Here is a 22,699-nt window from a genome sequence, read left to right on the forward strand (position 1 = left end):
ATGTTGCAAGGGGCTTGTAAATCTGCCCCTCAGTGTTTTTCAGTGTTTGCTCAGACAGAAAGGAACAGCTGTAATGGTGAAAAGTAGCTCTTTGTAAATACATAACATATACCAAAATTGCTGTGAAACACACAATCGCATTGTGAATGCGCAATAAGCACATTAACATACTCAACAGAAAATTGATGCATTGCAGTTTTTCATTAATAATGATATTTTCAAAAACATAACACTAAATTCAAATTCTTACCCCAAATTCCCTCCCCACGCTGTGTGTGGGAAACCATCAAAGGTTGAGACGTGCCAGAAACTTTGCCAAAACACATAATTGGTGGTCACATCAGTGTTCTCGAGTGTCCCAAGCTTATTTCCCTTAACAAGAATATCCAGTATGTCGGCAATGCTGGCAAACATCTAGGGAAAAATCTATTCAATGTATTGGCCACGCTGGTAAAATATATTGTACGGTTTTTGGAACAACTCAGGAATTTTGAGATGTCACCTCAATGGCAGCCATATGCAGAATTCATTAGCATGATTTGGAATGAAGTTGTAGAGTTTTTAATTCCCTCAGCTAAGGGTTTGATCATACCAATGAAGTGACTAGAGTAAGGCACTTTGGAATCTTGACCATATCTGTTGTTTAATGCCACACAGTTCATGCAGGATTTCTAGGAAGGGACATTACCCTCTGGTTGAAGGAATAAAGATATACCACTCATCCACTTAGAATGTTCCACCACAGTGCAGCTCTCAAACCAGGCTCATTACCAAGCCTCTTTCCTGGATAGTAGTGTCTCTTTTTGGAGAGTTGCAAAGTAGTGGGTTTCATATAAATCCTTTGGAAAAGTAAGTGGAAGTTTCCAAGCTACAATCTTTAAATTGATTTAGCAAAGATACAGTTGTGAGGAGACTGCCTTGGCAAGTCAATGAACTCTGAGATGTTATCGTAGCAAAGGTTTGTTTCTTATGGGCAGCATATCTGGTCCTTGTTTGTGAAGCGCTTTGTTCATGTGTTTTATGTGGAGGGTCTGGGGTCTATCTTTCAGGTGGGTGACAGCCAGATGAAGTGATCTCCTCTGACTTGTTTATGGCCTGTGATACATAGCTCAAATTAAGACTCTCTGAAGACAGTGGGAGGAAGACACATAATGTTACGTATATGCAAGTTATGATGTGGATATACGAGTATCAAACCCACAGAGGTAGGAAAATGCTGCAGCTGAATGCCAAAAAGATAGATGTGTTGATCCGTGACCAAGACAATTGTGGAACTATGAGGTTTGGTTAGCTCAAATGGGATATCCTCCCACCCCAGTGATCCAGGTTAAAAGCCTTGGGTTCTGTATTGACAGAGAATTGCATTTCAGGAAACAGGTAAACTCCGTGGCCACCAATTGCAATAAAAAATCACAAAAGGAATGCACCCTTGGTAGAGCATTGGATTTCTGAAAAATATGGTTTGGATGATATAAAATGGTTCATCCTAGAGAAAATCAAAATATCTGTTAGAAGAGGTGACCAAAACAAGAAACGCAAGCAGAGGGAACAATTCTTCATGTCGAAATTCAAATCTTACTACTTAGGACTTAATGGCCGTGAAGAATGGGATAGAATGATAAAATAATACATGTTGTCAACCATTATCCCAATTATAGTATCAGCAGAGACGAGGTCCAGATTGTCTCAACAACAGGAGACAACATAAATAACTGTGCCCCATTTGATTCGAAAAAGAGTATTAATTAACCACATAAATATTTAGATATTTATATGCATATGAGAGGTAGGATTAGTGAAGAAATACTGACCAAAATAAACCAGATACACTTTTATGACTAAAACTACATGATTCTGATGAGTTGTTTTGTTTGATGAAGGGTACCGTACGGTCCTAGCTCGCAATATTAATGATAAATGTACGCTGTTAAAGCCCTGGTAATACTGCAAAAAAGTGCACAAAATTTCCATCATCTAGCAGTATTTATCTCAATCCATAAGATGGTGTACTATAAATATATAAAAAGATAAATATTAGAGATAATATTGTATTTGAATGTAAATGTTTCTCCTATTAGGATTACGTCTTGAGAAGAAACAACAACAAACCTAATGTAAACAATGTATTCGTAGTTCAATGTATTAGTAGGGATGTTCTGTAACATCATTAATGCATTGCGGAGATTCGTAATGATTAATACGATATGCATGCCTAAAAGTATATTCATGTGCACCTGTATTTTTGGCACTCTGTGTACGAACGAATAGACACATGTACAACATTAACACGTCGCAGGCACTCAGATTAGTGCTAGAAAATGATTTGTCATCATGGCAAGTGAACTTCATAAATAGAAGACGGACACCCTGCACTGAATGATATGACAGCTAATGCAGCAAGACCTGCATTACACAAGTTTAAGGGTTACCCCGCTTAGACAATAGAGAGAGGCAAAAAAAACCATTTATCTCATGCAACCCAACAAGGTGATTGGTTTTAGAAAAATATGATTATAATATCGTGTCCGTAAAAAATAGATTGTGATTCGAGTAAACATAGAATATATGTGAATGTGTTACTACACATTTGATCAAAAGGAATTAGGTTACCGATATTGAGAGTATTAACAATAACCTACCAACAATAGATAATCGACATTCTATACACTATTGTTAAATATTAGGAGTCTAGTAGGGTTGGGACTTGGTTTCAAATTCTAAATTGTAAACTGTAAATGTTGATTATTATCGCCAACGACCATAGTAATCTAAACGTAAAAAATACGAGTAGGCGCAGCATTTAAAACAAAGTGAAACTAGCCATGCAGGGTTTAATGTTTTAAGTAACATCTAAATCATAGGAATTTAAACCAATCTACCGATTTCTAGTAGCTCTTTTTGAGAAGCTAATAGCCAATACGCCAACTGCCTTGTGAGGCTCATTACAGCCATGAAGCGTCACACAAGGGCAGTACACGCCAGATACCAAACTCGGGAAGGCGTTGGTCTTTTTCCCATTGACACCAGTTCACTTAGTATTCCACCGGGAAAAGTGGATCGGTGGCAGTTTGAGAAAGATACTCTACATGTTGGGTGCTCAAAATCGGGTTCTTATGAGGATTTAAAACCCTAGACCCATACCTATAACAATAAAAATAATGAAATAATTCATGTTCTCGACAATATATGTAGAGACATGTGTAATAAACAAATTTTATTATCTAGGTTTTACAGAAAGAAGTGGGACTATCGCCCCAAAACCGATTCTCAGCATGAGGATAACAAGCTGGATTAAGCGATATGTCTCAAATTTATAGGTATGTATTTACACCAATCAGGAGTTATGGAATATCAGTACAGAAAGGACGTAATACACAGATCCTAAATACAATGTTTGATTAACCCATATAGGCAACCGGTGTACTAGAACCGATCTAGAGCGACCACTGTGCCCTCGGCCTGGTTGCCCCCTCGCTCCCCGCCTGCTGCCTGCCACTTACCTGCTGCCTGCTGCCGATCCATCCCGGCGCCCCAGCCGCCGCAGGGCCGCCCGCCTGATCGCCGATCCAGCCCGGCGCCCCAGCCGCCGCAGGGCCGGCCGCCTGGATTTCGCGCCGGTTTTGACCCGACCCCGCCCCCCCGCCTACCGATAGGCCCACGCGCTCCCCGCCTCCCGCCTGACCCGCCCTCCAGGATCCCTTCTTATGACGCCCCCTCAGCGACCGCGCAGCGGACGCGCGCAGCGGGAGCACCGACTGAGCGCCGAAGGTGCGCCAAAGGTAAGCCCGTCTGCGCCCGTCCGCGCCTGGCCCGCGCCCAGCGCCAGGACCCCTGGCCTCCGCAGACCCCAGCCCACCCGCCGGATGTACGACGCCGCCACCCTCATCGCACTCAACGACGGACGAGCCCCGGGATGCTACCGTGCCACCCCGAGACGCACCCACGGACCCTTCATCTGCCAGTCCTGCAAGTTCACCTGCATCCGGACCTGCCTCGCACCAGCACCCGCCAAGACGAACACCAGCACCAACCACCTGAAGTGCATCCTGCTCAACACCCGCTCAGTCCACAGACACGCCATCGAACTCTGGAACCTCATCGACACCACAGCACCAGACGTTGCCTTCCTCACGGAGACCTGGATGAACGCCTCTTCAGCTCCCGACATCGCCATCGCCATCCCAGAGGGCTACAAGATCACCCGGAGGGACCGCACTGCCAACCAGATAGGAGGAGGCATCGCCATCATCCACAGGGACACCATCCGCATCACGACCAGCACAGACGACATCCTGACCACCGCCGAACACCTACACTTCCAGATCCACACCGACCCGAAGACCACCCTCAGAGGCACCCTGATCTACCGACCCCCTGGACCACGCACACGATTCAGCGAGGACATCGCCGACTTCGTCAGCCCGCATGCCCTCCCCTCCGCTGACTACATCCTCCTGGGGGACATCAACTTCCACCTGGAGAACAACAACGACCGCAACACCACCACCCTGCTGGACAACCTCGCCAACCTCGGACTCAAGCAGCTGGTGACCACCCCCACCCACCTCGCCGGACACACACTCGACGCCGTCTTCTCATCCAGCAAAGACATCACCTTCAGCCACGCCACTGGACTCCACTGGACGGACCACAGCTGCGTCCACTTCACCTTCAGAAGAACGACGACCCACCACCACCAGCAACAGGTTGCCCGAAGAAGCTGGAGCAAGATCACAGCCGACCAGCTCGCCGCTGCCCTGAGCCAGCACCCTCCCGCCAGCTCAGCGAACCCCAGCCAGGCCGCCGACAACCTCACGAAGTGGATCAGCAACTGCACGGACGTACTCGCCCCACTGAAGACCCCGCCCAGCAGACCCGGCAGCAAGAAGGCCCCATGGTTCACCGACGAACTCAAGAGCTCCAAGAAGAACTGCCGAGCCCTCGAGAAAGCCTGGAGAAGGGAGCCAACACCGGACAACATGACCACCCTCAAGCTTGCCACCCGGAAGCACCACCAGCTGATCCGCGACACCAAGAAAACTGCATTCAAGGACCGACTGGACAACAACGCACACAACTGCAAGGAACTCTTCAACATCGTGAAAGAGCTCTCCAACCCCAACGCCGGAAACAACGACATCACCCCATCGCAAGAACTCTGCAACTCCCTCGCCTCCTACTTCCACAACAAGATCGCGGACATACACAACAGCTTCAACACCCAACCGACGAACGCCACGCCCGACTCAACCGAACCACCGCCCCCCACCACCACCCTCCGCGCCTGGACTCCTATCAGCACCGAAGACACCGTCCGCACGATGAACTCCATCCACTCCGGATCTCCGACCGACCCTTGCCCTCACCACGTCTTCAACAAGGCCGACGCTGTCATCGCACCCCACCTGCGGGACATCATCAACACCTCATTCGACACCGCCACCTTCCTTGAGAGCTGGAAGCACGCCGAACTCAGCGCTCTACTCAAGAAACCAACAGCGGACCCCACCGAACTGAAGAATTACCGCCCCATCTCGCTCCTCCCGTTTCCAGCCAAAGTCATCGAGAAGACCGTCAACAAGCAGCTGGCCGCCTTCCTTGAGACGAACGGATCCCTCGACCCCTCACAGTCTGGCTTCCGAGCCAACCACAGCACCGAGACCGCCCTCATCGCTGCCACCGATGACATCCGAACCCTGATGGATAACGGAGAAACAGCGGCGCTCATCCTCCTAGACCTCTCCGCGGCCTTCGACACCGTCTGCCACCGCACCCTAGTGCAGCGCCTCTACGACGTCGGAATCCAGGAGAAGGCACTGGAATGGATCATCTCCTTCCTCGACGGAAGAACCCAGAGAGTCCGCCTACCTCCGTACAAATCAAAGGCCACCGAAGTCATCTGCGGCGTACCCCAAGGATCCTCGCTGAGCCCAACCCTCTTCAACGTCTACATGAGCCCCCTCGCGGCCATCGCACGCCAACACAACCTGAACATCATCTCCTACGCCGACGATACCCAGCTGATCCTCTCCCTTACCAACGACCCCGCCGCCGCCAGAGCCAACCTCCACGAAGGAATGAAAGAAGTAGCCGAGTGGATGTCGACCAGCCGCCTGAAGCTGAACTCGGACAAGACGGAAGTCCTCATCCTGGGATCCTCGCCCTCCGCCTGGGACGACTCCTGGTGGCCCCCCGCCCTGGGAACTGCACCCAAACCGACAGACCACGCACGCAACCTGGGCTTCATCCTGGACTCCTCCCTCTCCATGACCAAGCAAGTCAACGCAGTCTCCTCGTCGTGCTTCAACATCCTGCGCATGCTACGGAAAATCTTCCGGTGGATCCCCACCGAGACCAGGAAGACTGTCACCCAGGCCCTCGTCACCAGCCGACTGGACTACGGCAACGCCCTCTACGCCGGAACCACCGCCAAGCTCCAGAAGAGACTCCAACGGATCCAGAACGCCTCAGCCAGACTCATCCTCGACATCCCACGACACAGCCACATCTCCGGACACCTAAGAGACCTGCACTGGCTCCCGGTCAACAAGAGAATCACCTTCCGTCTCCTCACCCACGCACACAAAGCCCTACACGATCAAGGCCCGAGCTACCTCAACAACCGCATCAACTTCTACGCTCCCAAACGACACCTCCGATCAGCCAGTCACGCCCTCGCCGCCGTCCCCCGCATCCGAAGAACGACAACAGGAGGAAGGTCCTTCTCCTACCTGGCTGCCAAGACCTGGAACTCCCTCCCGACCGACCTGCGCCTGACCCAAGACCACCTCGCCTTCAGGAAGAAGCTCAAGACCTGGCTGTTCGGGCAGTAGCAGCACCCCCCCCCTAGCACCTTGAGACCCTCCGGGTAAGTAGAGCGCTCTATAAATGTCTATGATTGATTGATTGATTGATTGATCAGCTGTTCTGCGCAGATTGAAAGACGCAGTAACGATCAATTCGACACTATAAATACGAGTCTCCCCGTTTTTAAGTAAGTAGGCATGTTATCCATTTTTATGTCGAACGGGTAAAGATAGTTGCATTTACTCTAATATTACTCTAATAGGAGAGGTGTGGCGCCGCGGCCAGGGCGACTGACGCTGGAATCTGGGGATCAGGGTTCGATCCCCGGCTCTGGCAGCAGGTTAGCCCAGCACCATGCGACTCTGGGCAATAGCTTGCTTAATCTTCCCGACGGCCCCCAGCGCCTAGAGACCCTAACGGGTGATTGTGCGCTATACAAATGTGGATTATTATTATTATTATTATTATTATTATTAATACTACCCTCTTGAATTACAGAAACTCTGAGAGCTTTTATTAGACTGGCTCCCGATTTAAAATGAATATCCGTTGGCCTTAATTGATGAGAAGGACCAATAGTCAACTAACCAAAGTAAGCCTGTTAGTTCATGAAAGTAATTAAATTCTTCCAATCATGACACAACTAGTACACAACTCGTCTTACTACACGTTCTCTCTAGTAAGCGTAAATTAATTATGTGCATTCATTTTGTAGAAAGAAGACCATACCTGTTTTTAATTCGTCTGTCCTGAGGAAGGTGTTACATCACTACAAAAGCAGCGAAATGCGTCGACAAAGGACTTTTTATGTATTATGTTTTTAATTGATTTCATTTTTCAGGTTTATCTACTAATTTGTGATCTAAGTTAAGTTTTGATTAAAGCATTAGGATCAGTGACTCTGAGATAGTAACTGTAAATTGGAATTGTTAGATAGATTCTTTTTACATGTACCAGAGCACATGATCTTGACCACAATATATAATGAATGCTTGACCAATTTATGTTTTTAATTGAAAAAGAAAATAATATTTTTAAGGCAAATAAAATCTGAGAAACAAATAGTAATCACTTGTGTTGTGTAGTACTAATCACCTGTGTCATAATTTTGATATAAAAGTAAATCATGGTTCGTGTGTAGGCCTTATGGTCACCCATTAGAAGCATAACAGCACAGAAAGGAAATGTTCTTGTTTATAACACCAATTGCTTTTAACATATTAGCATTTTATGTAATATTCTTACTTTTATGTGCCAACATATTCGAGTTCAGGTTCTGGTAGACAGGATTATGACAATGCTTTTTACCTGTGCTTCCTTCCAGGGTGATGCAAAAACTTGATCATAACACGGTGTTAAAGGCGATTTTTCAACCTTTGAAAATTTGCTCAGGTTTCTGAGACTCCGAATAGACTCCATTACCTTTCCATTGGCTACTGGAATCAGTTCTAGGCCCTTTGCCTTTTCCACTGGACCTTCTTTGAACAGGGACTTATTTGCATTGGTAGGAGAATGAAGTATTATGTTTTTTTCTGACTGACACAGTCATTAGCAAATTTCTCTATTGCGGTACAAGCCCACTTGTCTTGACGACAGGTCCATTTCAGTCCTGACTCCGCAGTGCTAAAATCATCTGCTGGAACTCTTGGTGAGATTATCGACAATGGGTACTTTCTCAGGCCTTAAGGCCAACGAGTACTGCTTTTGTGGCTAATTTTCCTCCTCCTACAAGGAGGTGGAGTAAAATCTGCTGCATTTAAGGATATCTGCTAAGATGATGGAGCATTCCAAAACAAATTTGCTCTATCAGCCAATGGAAAATATTCATAGTTGGGAAGCCTTGAGCATAAAATCCATCAATGCCTGTGTTGTATGGTGTCATTTGCAATACAAAATGTAAGCACTTTTACCCCACGGTTTGGGTACTTTGTCAGTGCCCAAATATTTGGTCTCTCTAACATGCTGATTGGATTTTCCTGCACAAACAAATGACTGACAGAATGCTGAATAAATCATACATTCACCCCAGTCAAGAGATCTGGGTGAAATCCACTGTTCTTTTGTTCACAACGCCACCGCAGTTTGGACCAAGCTATTTGCAAATCAGCCTTGACCCGATTCCTCATGGGAACAGTCCAACCCGAACTGCCAAGCCAGGTCCTCCCTGAACCGGAAACAAGGATCCCGGGACCAGATTTGGGGTATTACGTTTGGGCATACCCATCCCACTTAGGTTGAAAAGTGCTACGTAAACAAATGATGGACGGAATGATGAATAAACTATACATTAACCCCCGGTCAAGGGATCTGGGTTAAATCCATCAATCATTTTATTTGTAAAGCGCGCTACCTACCCGTGAGGGTCTCAAGGTGCCGGGGGCATAGGGGGAGGGCAGCTACTGATCGAAAAGCCAGGTCTTGAGAAGTCTTATGAAGGCCAGCAGGTCCTGGGTCTGTCGTAGGCTTGTAGGAAGAGTGTCCAGGTCTTGGCAGCGAGGTAGGAGAAGGATCTGCCACCGGCTGTGGTTTTCCAGTTGCGAGGGACTGTGGCGAGGGCGAGGTTGGTAGAGCGGAGGCTGCGGGTGAGGGTGTAGAAGCTGAGTCGGTCGTTGAGGTATGCTGGTCCGGCGTTGTGTAGAGCTTTGTGTCGTTCTAGCATGTTATTAAATTATACTTACAAATCCATGAAAGTCTGTTAGTTTCTGTCAGACTTTCATGAAATTAACTCATTCTGACATGATGGCGATTCAGCCTCTCTAGATTTAGTGTTTAAGCACCATCATTTCTAGTGGAGTTACGTACCCATGCTGAAGGTGTGGATGGCCGAAATGCAGGCTGCAAAAGTTTCTGACATCAGAATGGCTGCCATCCGCCTCACTCCAAAGGTGATGACTACGGTGCAAAGGCAGAAGGTATATCCTCTGATTTTTGGCAGATATTTCCATATGACTCTTCTCATATTCTTTAAACAGATATGTTACCCTATGATAGCAAAAAGCTTAAAATCATGATTGGCCATTGGGCTAATGTTTCTTCTGGGAAAATGTCTGTGTCTGAGGGGCATGAGAAATAGGGAGACAGGGTCTACTATTGTTACTGCGCCTAGCAGTCATAGTATAGTGAACACTGTGTATATATGATCATGTTATTGTTGTCTGGGACATCGTGTTTGTAAAGCACTATTTGCTTCAATTTTCGGCCCAGGTTATCACTGACTAACAGCCAATAAGTACCCTAAAAGAAGACCGAGCCACACTACCAAGTCCACAGTAATAGAATATTGTAATGGTATTCCCTTTATGACCAACCTCATTAGGGTACTTGCTTATTCTATGGAACAGTTGCTTCCATAGGTGTTCCAGAAATGCCCAATCCCTGCTCCAGAAACCTCCCACCATCAGTCGAGAATAGTACATGAGCCAGTCATTCTCGGGTAGTGCCAAAAGAATCTGGAACTCCTTACCTCTCTCTGCTCGCCTAACAGCCTGCATAGTCATCTTCAAAAAGGACTTCAAGCTCCTCCTATTTGACAGACACCTGGGTTAATCACCTTCAAACATACCTAAGTACTCTATCCAGGAGACTAATTACCTTCATTGCGTGTTCCCACCATCTTAATTAATGCTTGAACCGTGCACCACCCTATCCAATGGCTGCTTTTGTCCTGGTCGCAGCTACTGATGCAATATGTCTGAATGTAATTATTATAACCGTAACTTACCCTTGAATCATGCTACTGTTGTAAACCGCCTTTGGGCCATGTCCGCGCTATATAAAATTGCAAAATCATATACGTACCCATATCGATGGACTCATATCCTCTGGGGTACAGAGGTCTGTCAATTCTGGCAAACAACCAGCTGCTCAGAAATATATTTATAATCAGCCGTAGTACACAAGTTCCAAAGCCGAGCATTGCGGAATAAAACAAGAAGAAATAGCCGAAATTCTGGAAAGCTCTCCTGAAATGCAACACAAATATCACAATGTTTATTAAAATGAAAAACAGAAAACAAGAAGCACCACAAAAGAAATTTAGCAGTCAAACTTTGAGATATCAGTCCTATATGGAGACATACAATTTGTTGGTTAACAAAACAATAATGTTATGTATAAATTCCTCTGTAGACTAATAGACTAATAGATTTGAAGTCTGGTTCTTCATTGTTATTACTTCCTAGCAGTGAGAAACAACAGTTGTTTTCATTTGTTGGGATGTCATAGGAACGTTCATGCTGTGCTGACACGGCTCTCAGAGAGCCTGTTAGTGATGCGTTGCCTCTCTGTTCTAAGGAGAATAGAGAGCAAACATTAGGACCATAAAGACACAGAGCATGATGGGTATGTAGAAGACCAACTATAATGTTTATATATCTGGGGGAGGATAGGGTGTAGAAGAGAGGGTGGCTTGGAGTGGGTGAAAGGACACCATTTTTTAAATTCATTTTAGGAAGGGGGCTGGTATAATGCAGAGGGTCATGAGGATGAGTGGCAGGATGTCTGGCATTTGTTTATTTTTGGTTTATTTGTTTATTTATTTATTCATTCATTTATTTATTCGTCTTATAAAGTGCACAGCTACCCAAAAAGCTAAGCATGACAAAAACAACAGATTGCCAACTTAGTATAGCTATGTCTTCAAGCCTTTGCGGAATGCAAGCGAAGACGTACAGTGCTTGAGGGATTTGAGAAAAGAGTTCCTCAGTCTAGGACCCAACGCTGCGAAAGAACGCCATGCCTTCCGGGCCAGATGGAACCTAGGTACAATGCAAAAGGCTATATTGGAAGATCTCAAGTAGCGATAAAGTATGTAAGGTATCAATAGGTCCTGATTGTAACATGGACCTAATCTATCTTTGGCCTTAAACATGTAGCACAGAGCCTTAAATTGAACCTGTTTAGAGACTGTGAGTCACTGCAGCTCAAGGAAGAGACTGAAGTGTGCTTAGGAAGTTGAAACAGCAATCTGGGTGCCGAGTTCTGGACCATCTGCAGAAGCCTTACAGATCCCTGGTCCATTCCCAAATATAGGGGCCCATTATGATTGTGGATAATCCGCATCCTCCGCCGGCCCGGAGGATGCGGATTATCCGCTGCGGACTGAAGAAACACCCCCCGTCAGATTAGGATGGGGGGGATATTTTTTCAGTCCGCATCGTTTCCGCCGCGGTCGCGTTCCGACCGCGGCGGATAAGCTCTAACATGGCTGGCGGTGTCTATCAGACACCGCCAGGCATATTAGGATGTCTGCGTTTCTATGCCTTTCCATGGCAGCATTTCCGCCGTGGAAAGGCATACGGTCTTTTGTTTGGGGGCCCGTTGCGGACCCCCAGGGATGAAGGGGGTGTGGGGGTTGCACATGGGGGGTACCTATGGTAGCCCCCTGCCTTTGCGTGCACGAAGCGACAGGCACCACGCGGTGCCTGCAGCTTCGTGCATGCAAAGGTAAGCATGCATTTTTTAACATTGCGGCGGGTGCTGCTTGAAGCAGCACCCGCCGCAAGGTTAAAGATAGGGGCTGTGACCGCCAGGGTGGCGGTCACATCCTAATTGCCATGGAGGGACCACCGCTGCCCATGCGGACGGTCCCTCTTCCTCGGGGGTGGGGGACGGACGCAAGTCCGTCCGCCATCATAATAGGGCCCATAGAATGTTGCCATAATCCAATCTAGATTTAATCAGGTCCTGAATCACAGACCTCTGGACAAATTTGGATTCATTCAAATGACCTTCCGCACCCATTTCAGTGTCCGCAAGTGGAGGTGACCGTAGACACCTTAGGTTTCATCGATAGTTTTTCATCAAGAACAAAACCTAGGTTCTTAACCTTGGGATGACAGAATGGGGAGAAGTCCTAAAGAGTCTGGCCAGTGTTGGGGGCCCCAGAGTTGAGTGTGCTTATACAGGACCATGACCTCCGTCTTATCGCCGCTAAGCTCAAGAGAGTTAGCACTTGACTCAAGCCGAGGTTAAGATCAGAAATTCCATGATCCTATGCACTTGACAAGGAAAAAAAATGTGGGTGTCATCTGCGAAAAAAAAACGGTCAAACAGCAGCTCTCCACTACATTTGCCAAAGGGTGGATGTAGATGTTTAATAGCAGAGGGCATAGCACGGCCAAGAACCTTTACAACGTGGTTGTTACACCGCGGTACATTTACATCACAGATGTTACAAATCGATATAGTTACAACGACTTGCGCTGAATGGCGCTATACATTAAGGAATAGTATGATTTACTATTCCAACACCTTCCCCACTGTTACGTAGGCTGAAATTTTAATAGTAGATCATACTATTCCTAAGTCCAGCGCCCTCCAGCGCAAGTTGTCGTATCGACTTGCGTTGTAATAACTGTGATGTAACGTACTGCAGTGTAAAAACCGCGTTGTAACGTCACATATTCGCTAAGCACAGAACCCTGGGAGATACCTGATGTTAAGGCCAGTGTTTCGGATCTAGCGTTGGCTGAAAAGACTTTAAACATGCGGTCCTTAAGAAAAGATGGTAGCCAAATTAAGGCTTTTCCTTCAAGACCCAGATATGTCAGAAGTTCGAGCAAGATGGAGTGAGACACAGTATTAAAGCTGTACTATGGTGTAACAGAATACGCGCAGCCATACTACCATCATCCAGTAGTCGTCTGAGATGTTCGGTGACTTTAAGGGGGCATACTTAGTGCTATTTCTGCCACTAAAACCTGACAGTGAAGGATGAAAAAAACTCTTGGGCTTCTACAGAAGATGTAAGAAGTGCATTTACAGGCTTCTCCAAAATTTTGGAGAGTCCGGGTAACAGAGATATTGGTTGAAAGGAAGACCAAATCGACAAGTCACGGTTAGGTTTTTTTTAAGAGCGGAAGACCAATAGTGTGCTTCCAGCTCTGTGGAGTAAGGCAATCATGTAGAGAGGTGTTCAAAAGATTTAACACCACCTGTAGTTGCATCGGATCTAACAAGCCAAGCTTGGAGGGTGGTAAAGGGTCTAATGGGGAACCTCACTTGATGGGTTGTAGGATAGTGGAGAAGGTGGGAAAGTTAAGCCAGGATGACATAAAAGGAATAACATCAGACCACCTCACACTGTCATTAATCTTTTGTTGTGAGTGATTTGCGTGGTAAGCACAGATTGTGTCCCTAAATAACGGATTACCCTTAACACTTTTGGACAGATGAAGATGGATGTCTGCCACCATTTTGATGAAGAACTGGGCAAGCTCCTTGCACTAAATCTGAGAGAGTGGGAGAGCTGCAGACACATTGTAGAGGCCAGAAAGTTATCTGACCACCTTAAAGAGTAATTTGGGACAGTTGTGAGCATTCATGATTTTATCAGAAAACACAGTGCATGGTTGTTTTTATTTTTTCCCCTTTTTTTTAAGTCTTTATTCACAGTTTTCTCCATCTTACACCCCCCCCCACCCTCCAGAAGACCAAGATCTCAAGCGTAATACAGAAGAAAAGAAAATACCAATGATAGATTATTACATACAAATCGTAGGCGTAAAAAAAAACAACGGAAATCCTTATACACATGAAATATAGCTAATCAAATAAAGCTTGGTAATAATATAATTCATTGCAGGATGACAATTCAATACAGGTAAACTGCCGTTCTTTATGATATATACACATATTTACATGAGCTATCCCTATGAATGACTTTGAATACACCGGAGCAGAGGTTCCCATATCGCCATCCCCCTTATCTTTTTACTCCGCCCTTTATTTTTATAAATGGCTACCTCCAGACTGCAGGTCGCGAGTAGCCTAGCCCTCCACTGCACGAATGCAGGAGGGTTCTGATCTAGCCATGAGGAAGCCACACAAAGTCGGAATACAGCCATAGCTATAAAAATCAATCCCTGCATATATTTGGGTCGGTTATGGTTTGATACCCTGAATATGATCTCTTCAATTGAGATATTGATTCTAACTTGGAGTACTTCTGATAAAAAATCAGAGATTTCTGTTCTTATATTAGAGAGTGTGGTGCAGGAAGCGAACATATGGACAATATCTGCCTCGAACAGTGTGCAGCGTGGGCAGGTGGTCCCCTTCCCGGTTCCCCATTTAGCTATTTTATAGGGGGTATATTACAGGGAACAGAATGTTTTGTAAAACTGGGCATGTAATTTAATAGACATGAAACATATCTGAGATAGTTCATACGCATATGGGGGGATTGATGGCTGTACCCCGAGATTACCCTGCCACATTACTGATTGTTATCCATATCATCTGAGAATATTGTATTCAATTCCTGATATCTTTCCCCAATTTTAGGAGTAGGGTTTCTACCAAGAATTTCCATAGTTTGGCTGTTTTTAATAGCTAATTTATCATTCAATTTGGCATCTTCAGTATAGGATTTTCTCCAGAGTATTTCTAGCGTTTGACAACACTTTCTTTCTAGTCGGATGGATTCATTGAACATAGGGGACCGGCAGGAGAAATCTAGCTGAATGAACTGAGGAAGGTGGCAGAATGATTTAGCAAACCATCTATCAACAATGACCTGATCATAATCAGCTTTCTCTGTTCGAGCAGGTTTGGAATGCAGGAGCTGCACATTTAAGGACAGGACATCCAATTTAGACCAGATCATGGACTTAGTGACTGTTTTGTTGAGCTTTGTAGAAACGGTTAGTCGAGATCTGAATAGCAAAAGGAACAGCTAAGTGATCTGAATAGATCAAAGGTATAGGGGACTCATATTTGGGATGTGTGGATTTAGAAGGTGGTCAGATTCTTGGGTAGGACCAGAGTTACACAGTGCCAGGTTCAACACTCCTAAGTCCTCAATAAAAATAGTATCCTAGCTACACTTTGGTCTTCCAAATGGATGTTCAAATCCCTGAGCAGTGTGAAATTAGCAGATTTCAAAATGTGAGGGGCCAGTAGGTCTGGAATGGTGGCACACCAGTTTCCAGCATAGTTTGGAGGTCGGTAAATCAGAGTGCGAGACAAAGTAAATTTGTGGGAAAGGGCAATCGAAAAAAAGCGAAGTATAACAAGTAGGAAAAGGGAGATCATTATATTTGGGCAATGGGTGTTTGGTTGTGTGGCTGCATACCAGCGGCACTAGAGAGGATACTGCTGAAGGTGTCTCTGGGAGGAGGGAGGGATCGTAGGATGCCATACACCATTTTTAAACTCTAAGTGCTGGAGAGGAGGAATGGAAAGATGAAGAATGGGGCAGCTGACAGAACATCAGGTTTAATGAACACAGTGGGGGAACACATTATGACTTCTCTACTCCTACTCAGCTAATGTCAGCTGTAGAAGATGAAATGCAGGAGGCCATACTTGTCGCTACTCCTTCTCTCCTTAATGTTACTTAGTACTCGTTTATGAAAAACATCCTTCTTAACAGTTACCCATCCATAATTTTACATAAGGTATATCCACCCTCTCCTTTTGCTCCATGCTATTGGATGGATCTGCATGCCAAGAGAGATTCCCGGCAAAGCTGCCTGTGAGCATGGTCAGCCTAGCATCAAGTAAAGTGGCACACATGTGACACTCACTCCGGGATTGCCCGTCACAGTATGGGCATCTAAAAGGTTATACAGGTCATTTAAAGGGCATAGTGCAGATGGCCTGGGGCGCAGCAAGTTCTTGAAGGGGCTATGCTGCTCTTAGCATATACATTTCAGGTGTGTGAAATCCTAATTACCTCCTAAATGACTAATTGATAAACTCTACACAAGTAGCTAGATCTTAGGAAAGGATTTCAGCTACTGCCTATTTTGGGCATTACACTCAATGCAAATGTCATACTAACAGACGCACACATTATAAACAATTTGGCAAAAGGAGCCATCTACCTACTGAAACTACTTTGAAACTTCAATCCTTCCTTGTCACTGACGAACTAAAAACATCAGTGCAAGCTCTAGAACCCTGATGCCTAGATTAAGTTTATATTTTTGGAGCATTAAGAGGATTGAATCATGCTCATCCATTCCCGCCACAGTACCAACATTAAACTTCTAGGACAAAAACAGACACTTTTAATTAGTGATATTATACGATATGGCTATGATTTATCTCCTGCTATATATACTATACTGTGAGCTAACAGTATAGTTTTCATTTTTATTTCAGCAGTTTAATCTTGCATTGTCAATCTTTAATTGAATTATTTTCTCATAAATTCTTATTTTTTTTTTTTTTTTAAATCATGAAAATGGTGCTGACGAACAAAATAAAAAATATGCACTCTATGGTTAGTTAGAATGCCGCTCATTTTGATGTCGTTGACAAAGTAAAACTAAAACACACTTGGCAAATCTAATAGGTCTGGGTTTATATTAAGGCCAGTGTTTAGTTATAGTTGGCGGTCTGTTTGTATTGCTCACGCTATCCTAAAATGAAAAACCCATAATGAAGCGACATCCTGGGTTACAACAATACAGCAGAAGGGAGTAGGACCCTTTTGCTGAGCAGGCTGCATTAGCTGAGTTGATCTGCGCCCTCAAGCAAGAGTGTTATGAAAAGGAGTCAAAAGATGAGGTTTGCATAGTAAGTGGTGAACTTAAAAGCGAAATATTGCATAGTAGATACTTTTGATGATGGGCCAGTATTTTCATTACATATGTGTTTGCACTGTGAATAAAATAAGTTGTAAATCCAAAGTGTTATTGTGGCAGCAAAGTTAAAAGCAAGCATTTGCAATGCAGTTGGTCTTGCCTTTGGGACCTTATTTGTATTTATCTATGCAGCACATTATTGTGGGTGCAGCAATGTTTACTGTTCTAATGTGCATGAATGAGGGAAAGTGTCCAGTACAATAGGCTGTCTGTATGTGCTCGCTTGGGCCTCTTTTGGCCACAAAAGATACTTTTTAGGTCTCCGCTAGCTTAGGCTGCGCACATGCGCAGTCTCGCTGGTTAGGTCTCGGCTAACGTAGGCTGCGCACATTCGCAGTATCGCTGGCGAGATTTTATGTTTTTGAGTACTTTCACTAGCGGGATTTAAGCCCCGCCCCTCTTTTCCATTGGCTGGCTTCACCATTCATGCTAAACTGTGGTCAGCCATGGGAAAAGAGCTTACAGTGATGTACTGTTTTCTCTTTTAGAGCCGCCCCACTTGGACTGGCTGCACCGACTTTCTGCTGGCGTAAAAGGTTTCTTATCTTCTTTATGGGTCCAAACAGATGGCCCCATAAAGAAGATAATAAACCTTTTACGCCAGCAGGAGTCCGGCCGAGCCCATCCAAGTGGGATGGCAGAGACAGAAAAGTCTCGAGAGCGATTGTTTCTGGTTTCTGAGGATGGGTAGTAAATCACTTCTCTCTTCGATGTCCGCACTCAGATAACACGCGCCTCCTACCTGGCCACTTCGATCGGCAGCACGGTCCCTTTAAACTGAGGTTGGTGCCATGCTCCTCCCGCCCCCACTGCCATCTGGGTCACACCCCCGCTGGTTGTTCTGCACTCAGAAAAAAAAAATAACCCAGTATCTGCGAGAAATCGATCGGCAGCGCGGACCTTTAAAATTGAGGTCTGTGCCATGCTCCCCACACCCCCACTGCCGCCTGGGTCACAAAGAATGTATGAGAGAGGAGGTGGGTGGGGGAATCCGGGGATGACGATTGAGGTCACCGAACGAGGTGAGGGGCACCTGGGGTACAGGGCACCTGAAAAGCGAGATAAGCGATCGGGGAAGTGGGGGCTAGAACACTGGGGGGTGAAGACGCTTGAGGCGAGGAGCCAGCGGGCATGGAAGTAAGATCTCCATTTATTAAACCTGAGGAGGGATCGCGGTAGTGAAGTCACATGAGTCACGAGGACAGAGTTTACTCACCTGAGATCATCAGGTGTTGATTGGGGACGGCTCGTAGGTGCTGGCTGTGTTGAGGGGGCAGGGGCACTTAGGTCACTATAGTGGGGATAGTTCCGGGTGAGGCTGCTAGCGGCGTCCTGTGGTAGAAGTAGGCGAGTTAACATATTACCCAAGCGAGCGAGGTGAGTGGTAGAGGCGGACGAGCCAATAAATTAACAGGGAGAGCGGAGCCAAGGGTCATGTTGGCTTTGTCTCCCCTACCTCCTCGCTCCAGTTTCTATTGGTGGGCAAGCGCAGCGCATTTGAGGCTGTTGGTGCTGGATTGTTTCTGTTGAGCCACAAAGGAGACTCGTGTTCCAGAGGTTGGAAACACATGGTGCGGCAGGCCATTCCGTACAGTCGCTCCTTTGACCCTGGCACCATGGGGCAGTGGCACGCGCAGCCGTGTGTAGTGCGAGCATTACCAAAGAGTGGTAAATGCAGTGTGATGCACCGAGCCTAGGGCATAGCTGCGCATAGCTGCACGTCTCACAGAAGAGAGCTCTCAGAGGTCCGCCACTCCGCCCCTTCCCACAATCCTTTCAAGTTTCAACTATTTTTGGAGCCGCTGCAAGCAGTTCTGGTAAACCTTTGAGAAAAGCAGGCCTTTGGGTATTTTAGGCAACTTGTGTTTAAACAGTACACAGAGACAAGCCTTTTAATTCCAGGGGCTTCTTTTCTCTCTGTGACTTGTCTCTGGTGTTTATCTTGTCCAAAAGTCATTACTGAAGGAACAATCTGCAAATGTGGTTGAGAGGTGTTATTAAAATCTACCCATTTTTTTAAAAGGGTGCTCTTTTGTCCCCAGTGTAAAGGGGATGCTAGGGTGCGTAGTGTGTATGCTTTAAAATCCGGAATATCGGCACAGGCCTGTTTATCCGAGCTCGCAGTGGCGCTGCCAATCCTCTGTTAACATTCCACCCAAGACAGCAAGTGTGGTTTACGCATGGGATTAACAAGGGGCTCTGCTGGATTGTCAGATAAATGCAGGCAGACTCCACCGAAAGATTTCCAGGATTTCATGCAACACGTTCTGCCCAGAGAGTATTAGATCTCTTTGCTGATCATGGTAGATTTTGCTCATAAAATGCGTGGTTGTTATTTAATATATTGCAGTGGTTTCATTTTGGTGCGGTTCTCCCCCATGGTACGTGACCACCTTGAGTTGGGGAGCTGGGCGTTCTCTTAGGCAAAGAATGCTTTGAAGGTAGTGGAGCTACAATCAACATATCTTCCGCTCCTTTTTCTCTGCTCAACATGATTACCTCTTTCCTTCCTGTTGTAAGTTATTGTCTACTTCGTTAGCAGGTGACGGCGCCGTCAGGCACATGCTCCGAGGGCCGATGCGCTGTATCTGGTTCACACTGTCCCCAGGCTCGAACCGTAGATCTGTGTTGAACTTCAGCGGTGCTTGGAGAGCCCTCCGTGGTTTGATGGATGAGGTAGGAGCCAGGAAGAGGAAGAGCGAGATGCCCGAGCCCTGTCCCTCTAAGCGGCTGCGCGGCCAGCCGAGCTCGGTCCCCCGGGAGCGTTATGTGCGGCCCCCGAAGAAGCAGCACACAGGGGTGGGCTTCAGTGAGCAACACTTCCAAGAGACGCAGTGCTACCTGGAGGGCGGCCTGCGCAAGGTGCGGCCCTACTACTTCGAGACCTACTGCATGGGCAGATGGGTGGGCAAGGCCCTGCTGCAGGTCTTCAGCTCCGAGTTTGTAAAACTATCCTTAATCCCCCAATAATGCTCGGAGCCAGGTCACGTTTAAGTATTTATTCCCGGAGCGCCGGGGCATGCGTGCACTCACGAGGGCTGCGAGCGCCACACAAGATGGCCGCCTTCCGGTTCCGGTCGGGGACTTCCGGATCCGGCGCACACCAACAACAACTAGAGCGTCGCCACATATCTCCCCCCTTTATGCAATCGACAAATGAATTGAAATAAACAGTCTTACTTAATGTCCATATCAAAGTCCTCGAACCTCTTGGGAGTTCTCACGATTCTTCCTGCTCTCGTTCTCACCACTCCCTCTACCTTCTCGCCTCCTTGCGAGTCTGGCATGGCGGTCATTCCTCGCGCTTCCGTTCCTTCACCTTTTCCATCGTCCCTCTCTTCATCGTTTCCTTTCCAGTTCGTATTTCCCCTTCTCTCTCTCTCTCTGTTGCTCCCGCCGTACGTGTTCTCTTCCTCCTCCACTTGCTGTGTCCCTCCTTCTACTTGCTCTTGTCTCCTTCCTCTACATTCCTCGTTCTCCATCTCCGTATGTCCTTCCACCTCTTCTTCTGCTCCTGTGGTCCATTTCAGTATTTTGCTGCATCTGGCCATCCTATCCTGCGACCATACCTTGCCGTCACAGAGCACTGCTGACCGGGCGTATGGTTCCACTACCTGCAGGGGTGGTGTGAACTTGCTCTCTCCTCTCCTCCTCATGGTCGCCACCTTCACTCTCACCCAGTCGCCTTTCTCTAGTGATACTCCTTGCACATTTCGTCTCTTGTTGAATTGTTCTGTGTAGGTCTCTTGGGCTTTCTCTAGATTCCTCCTTACTATTGCCGGTGACCATTTGCTCTGCACCACCATCTGCCTCCAAGCAATGTTATCTTTGGTAAACGGCTCCCTACCCCTCAACACTTTGAAGGGGCTGTACCCTTTGCTGCCTGGAGTAATGCGGTAGGCCCATAGCATCTTTGGTAATTCTTTCTCCCAATCAAGTCCATCGTATATGGCTGCTTGAATTGTTCTCATTATTACTCGATTGAAACGTTCCACAAGCCCGTTTCCAGCTGGATGGTATATGGGAGTGTGCTTGACCTCTATTCCATTCCTTGCCATGAAGGCCTCCCATTTGGCTGAGACGAACTGTGGCCTATTGTCGCACGTTATCACCTTGGGGATGTCTTCCTTTGTGAATACGGTGTTCAAGAACGTTATCACCGCCTCGGAGTCCACTGTGTCCTTCACTTCTACCTCCGGCCACTTGGAGTACCTGTCCATCAATACTATAGCATACTTCTGTACTCCTTCCACGTTCAGGATCGGTCCAATGATGTCGATGGATACGATTTCCCATGGTCCTCCAGGCATGGGGAACTTCCCTAACTGTGGCCTCAGCATGACCTGGGACTTGTCCGCCTTGGAGCATGAGTCACATTGTCTAACATATCTTTCCACCTGAGCGTCAATTGCTGGACACCAGTACGCCTGTCTAGCTAGGGCTTTAGTCTTCGTGATCCCTTGGTCTCCTTCATGCAACAACGCCATCAAGTGGTCAATGAGACCCCGGGGGGGATGACTTTGTCTCCCCTGAGCAGGAACCGGGGGTCCTCCCCAAGTGACAGCTCCTCTCTCACCTCCCAGTACCTCCTCAAGTCCTCTTTTAGGTGCCTCTTCTCTGGCCACCCGTGGATGACATATCCTTTGACCGCCTCTAAATCCTCATCTTGCCTGTAGGCCTCTGCCCATTCCTGTGCACTGATCACTTGCTCCATGTCCTGTACGGTCGCTACCATGTAGCCTTCCCATCCCGGCTTTTCCTATTCCTCCCCTCTTTCCTTGGCTGCCGCCCGACTCAGGAATTCTGCTACTTTGTTCTGGGGCCCCGGTAAGTACTCCACCTCGTACACGAAGTCTAACAGCCTCAGTGTCATCTTTGCTATTCTCGGTGTGGCATGCGCATGTCCACTGGACGTCAGGACCTTAACCAGAGGTTTATGGTCTGTGCGGACCAAGAACTTGGCTCCCCACAGGTATTGGCGGAAACGTTCCATCGCCCACACCGCGGCTAGCATCTCTTTTTCGATGACACTAAACTTCTCTTCGTTTGGAGCCAGGGATCTGGATGCGAAGCTGACTGTAGTTAGCTCTCCCTTGTCAGTTCTTTGCATTAACACTGCCCCTAGGCCCCTATCACTGGCATCGGTGGTAAGTAAGGAATCTGCAGCCGGGTCAAATCCTTCAAGTGGAATGGCTTTGCCCATTTCCCGCTTTAAGGTTTCAAATTCCTCCTGCTCCTGTTTGGTCCATTTGAACCCGTTTCTCTCCTTCAGCAACTGGCGTAGGCAGTGCGTCTTG

The 22,699-nt window shown here is 46.8% G+C and overlaps 1 protein-coding gene across 3 annotated transcripts in view; it reads right to left on the reverse strand.

Moving 5' to 3' along the window:
* Positions 1-22,699, reverse strand: part of LOC144826527 (stimulated by retinoic acid gene 6 protein-like) — a 564,429-nt gene that overhangs the window by 61,298 nt on the left and 480,432 nt on the right. For all 3 annotated transcript variants that reach the window (XM_078684953.1, XM_078684952.1, XM_078684954.1), the window contains one exon: positions 10,606-10,769. In XM_078684953.1, the coding sequence (XP_078541079.1) occupies positions 10,606-10,769 (164 nt within the window). The remainder of the gene's footprint in view (positions 1-10,605; positions 10,770-22,699) is intronic.

This window comes from Lissotriton helveticus, chromosome 3_2 (genome assembly GCF_964261635.1).
Source record: "Lissotriton helveticus chromosome 3_2, aLisHel1.1, whole genome shotgun sequence".
NCBI classification, from domain to species: domain Eukaryota; kingdom Metazoa; phylum Chordata; class Amphibia; order Caudata; family Salamandridae; genus Lissotriton; species Lissotriton helveticus.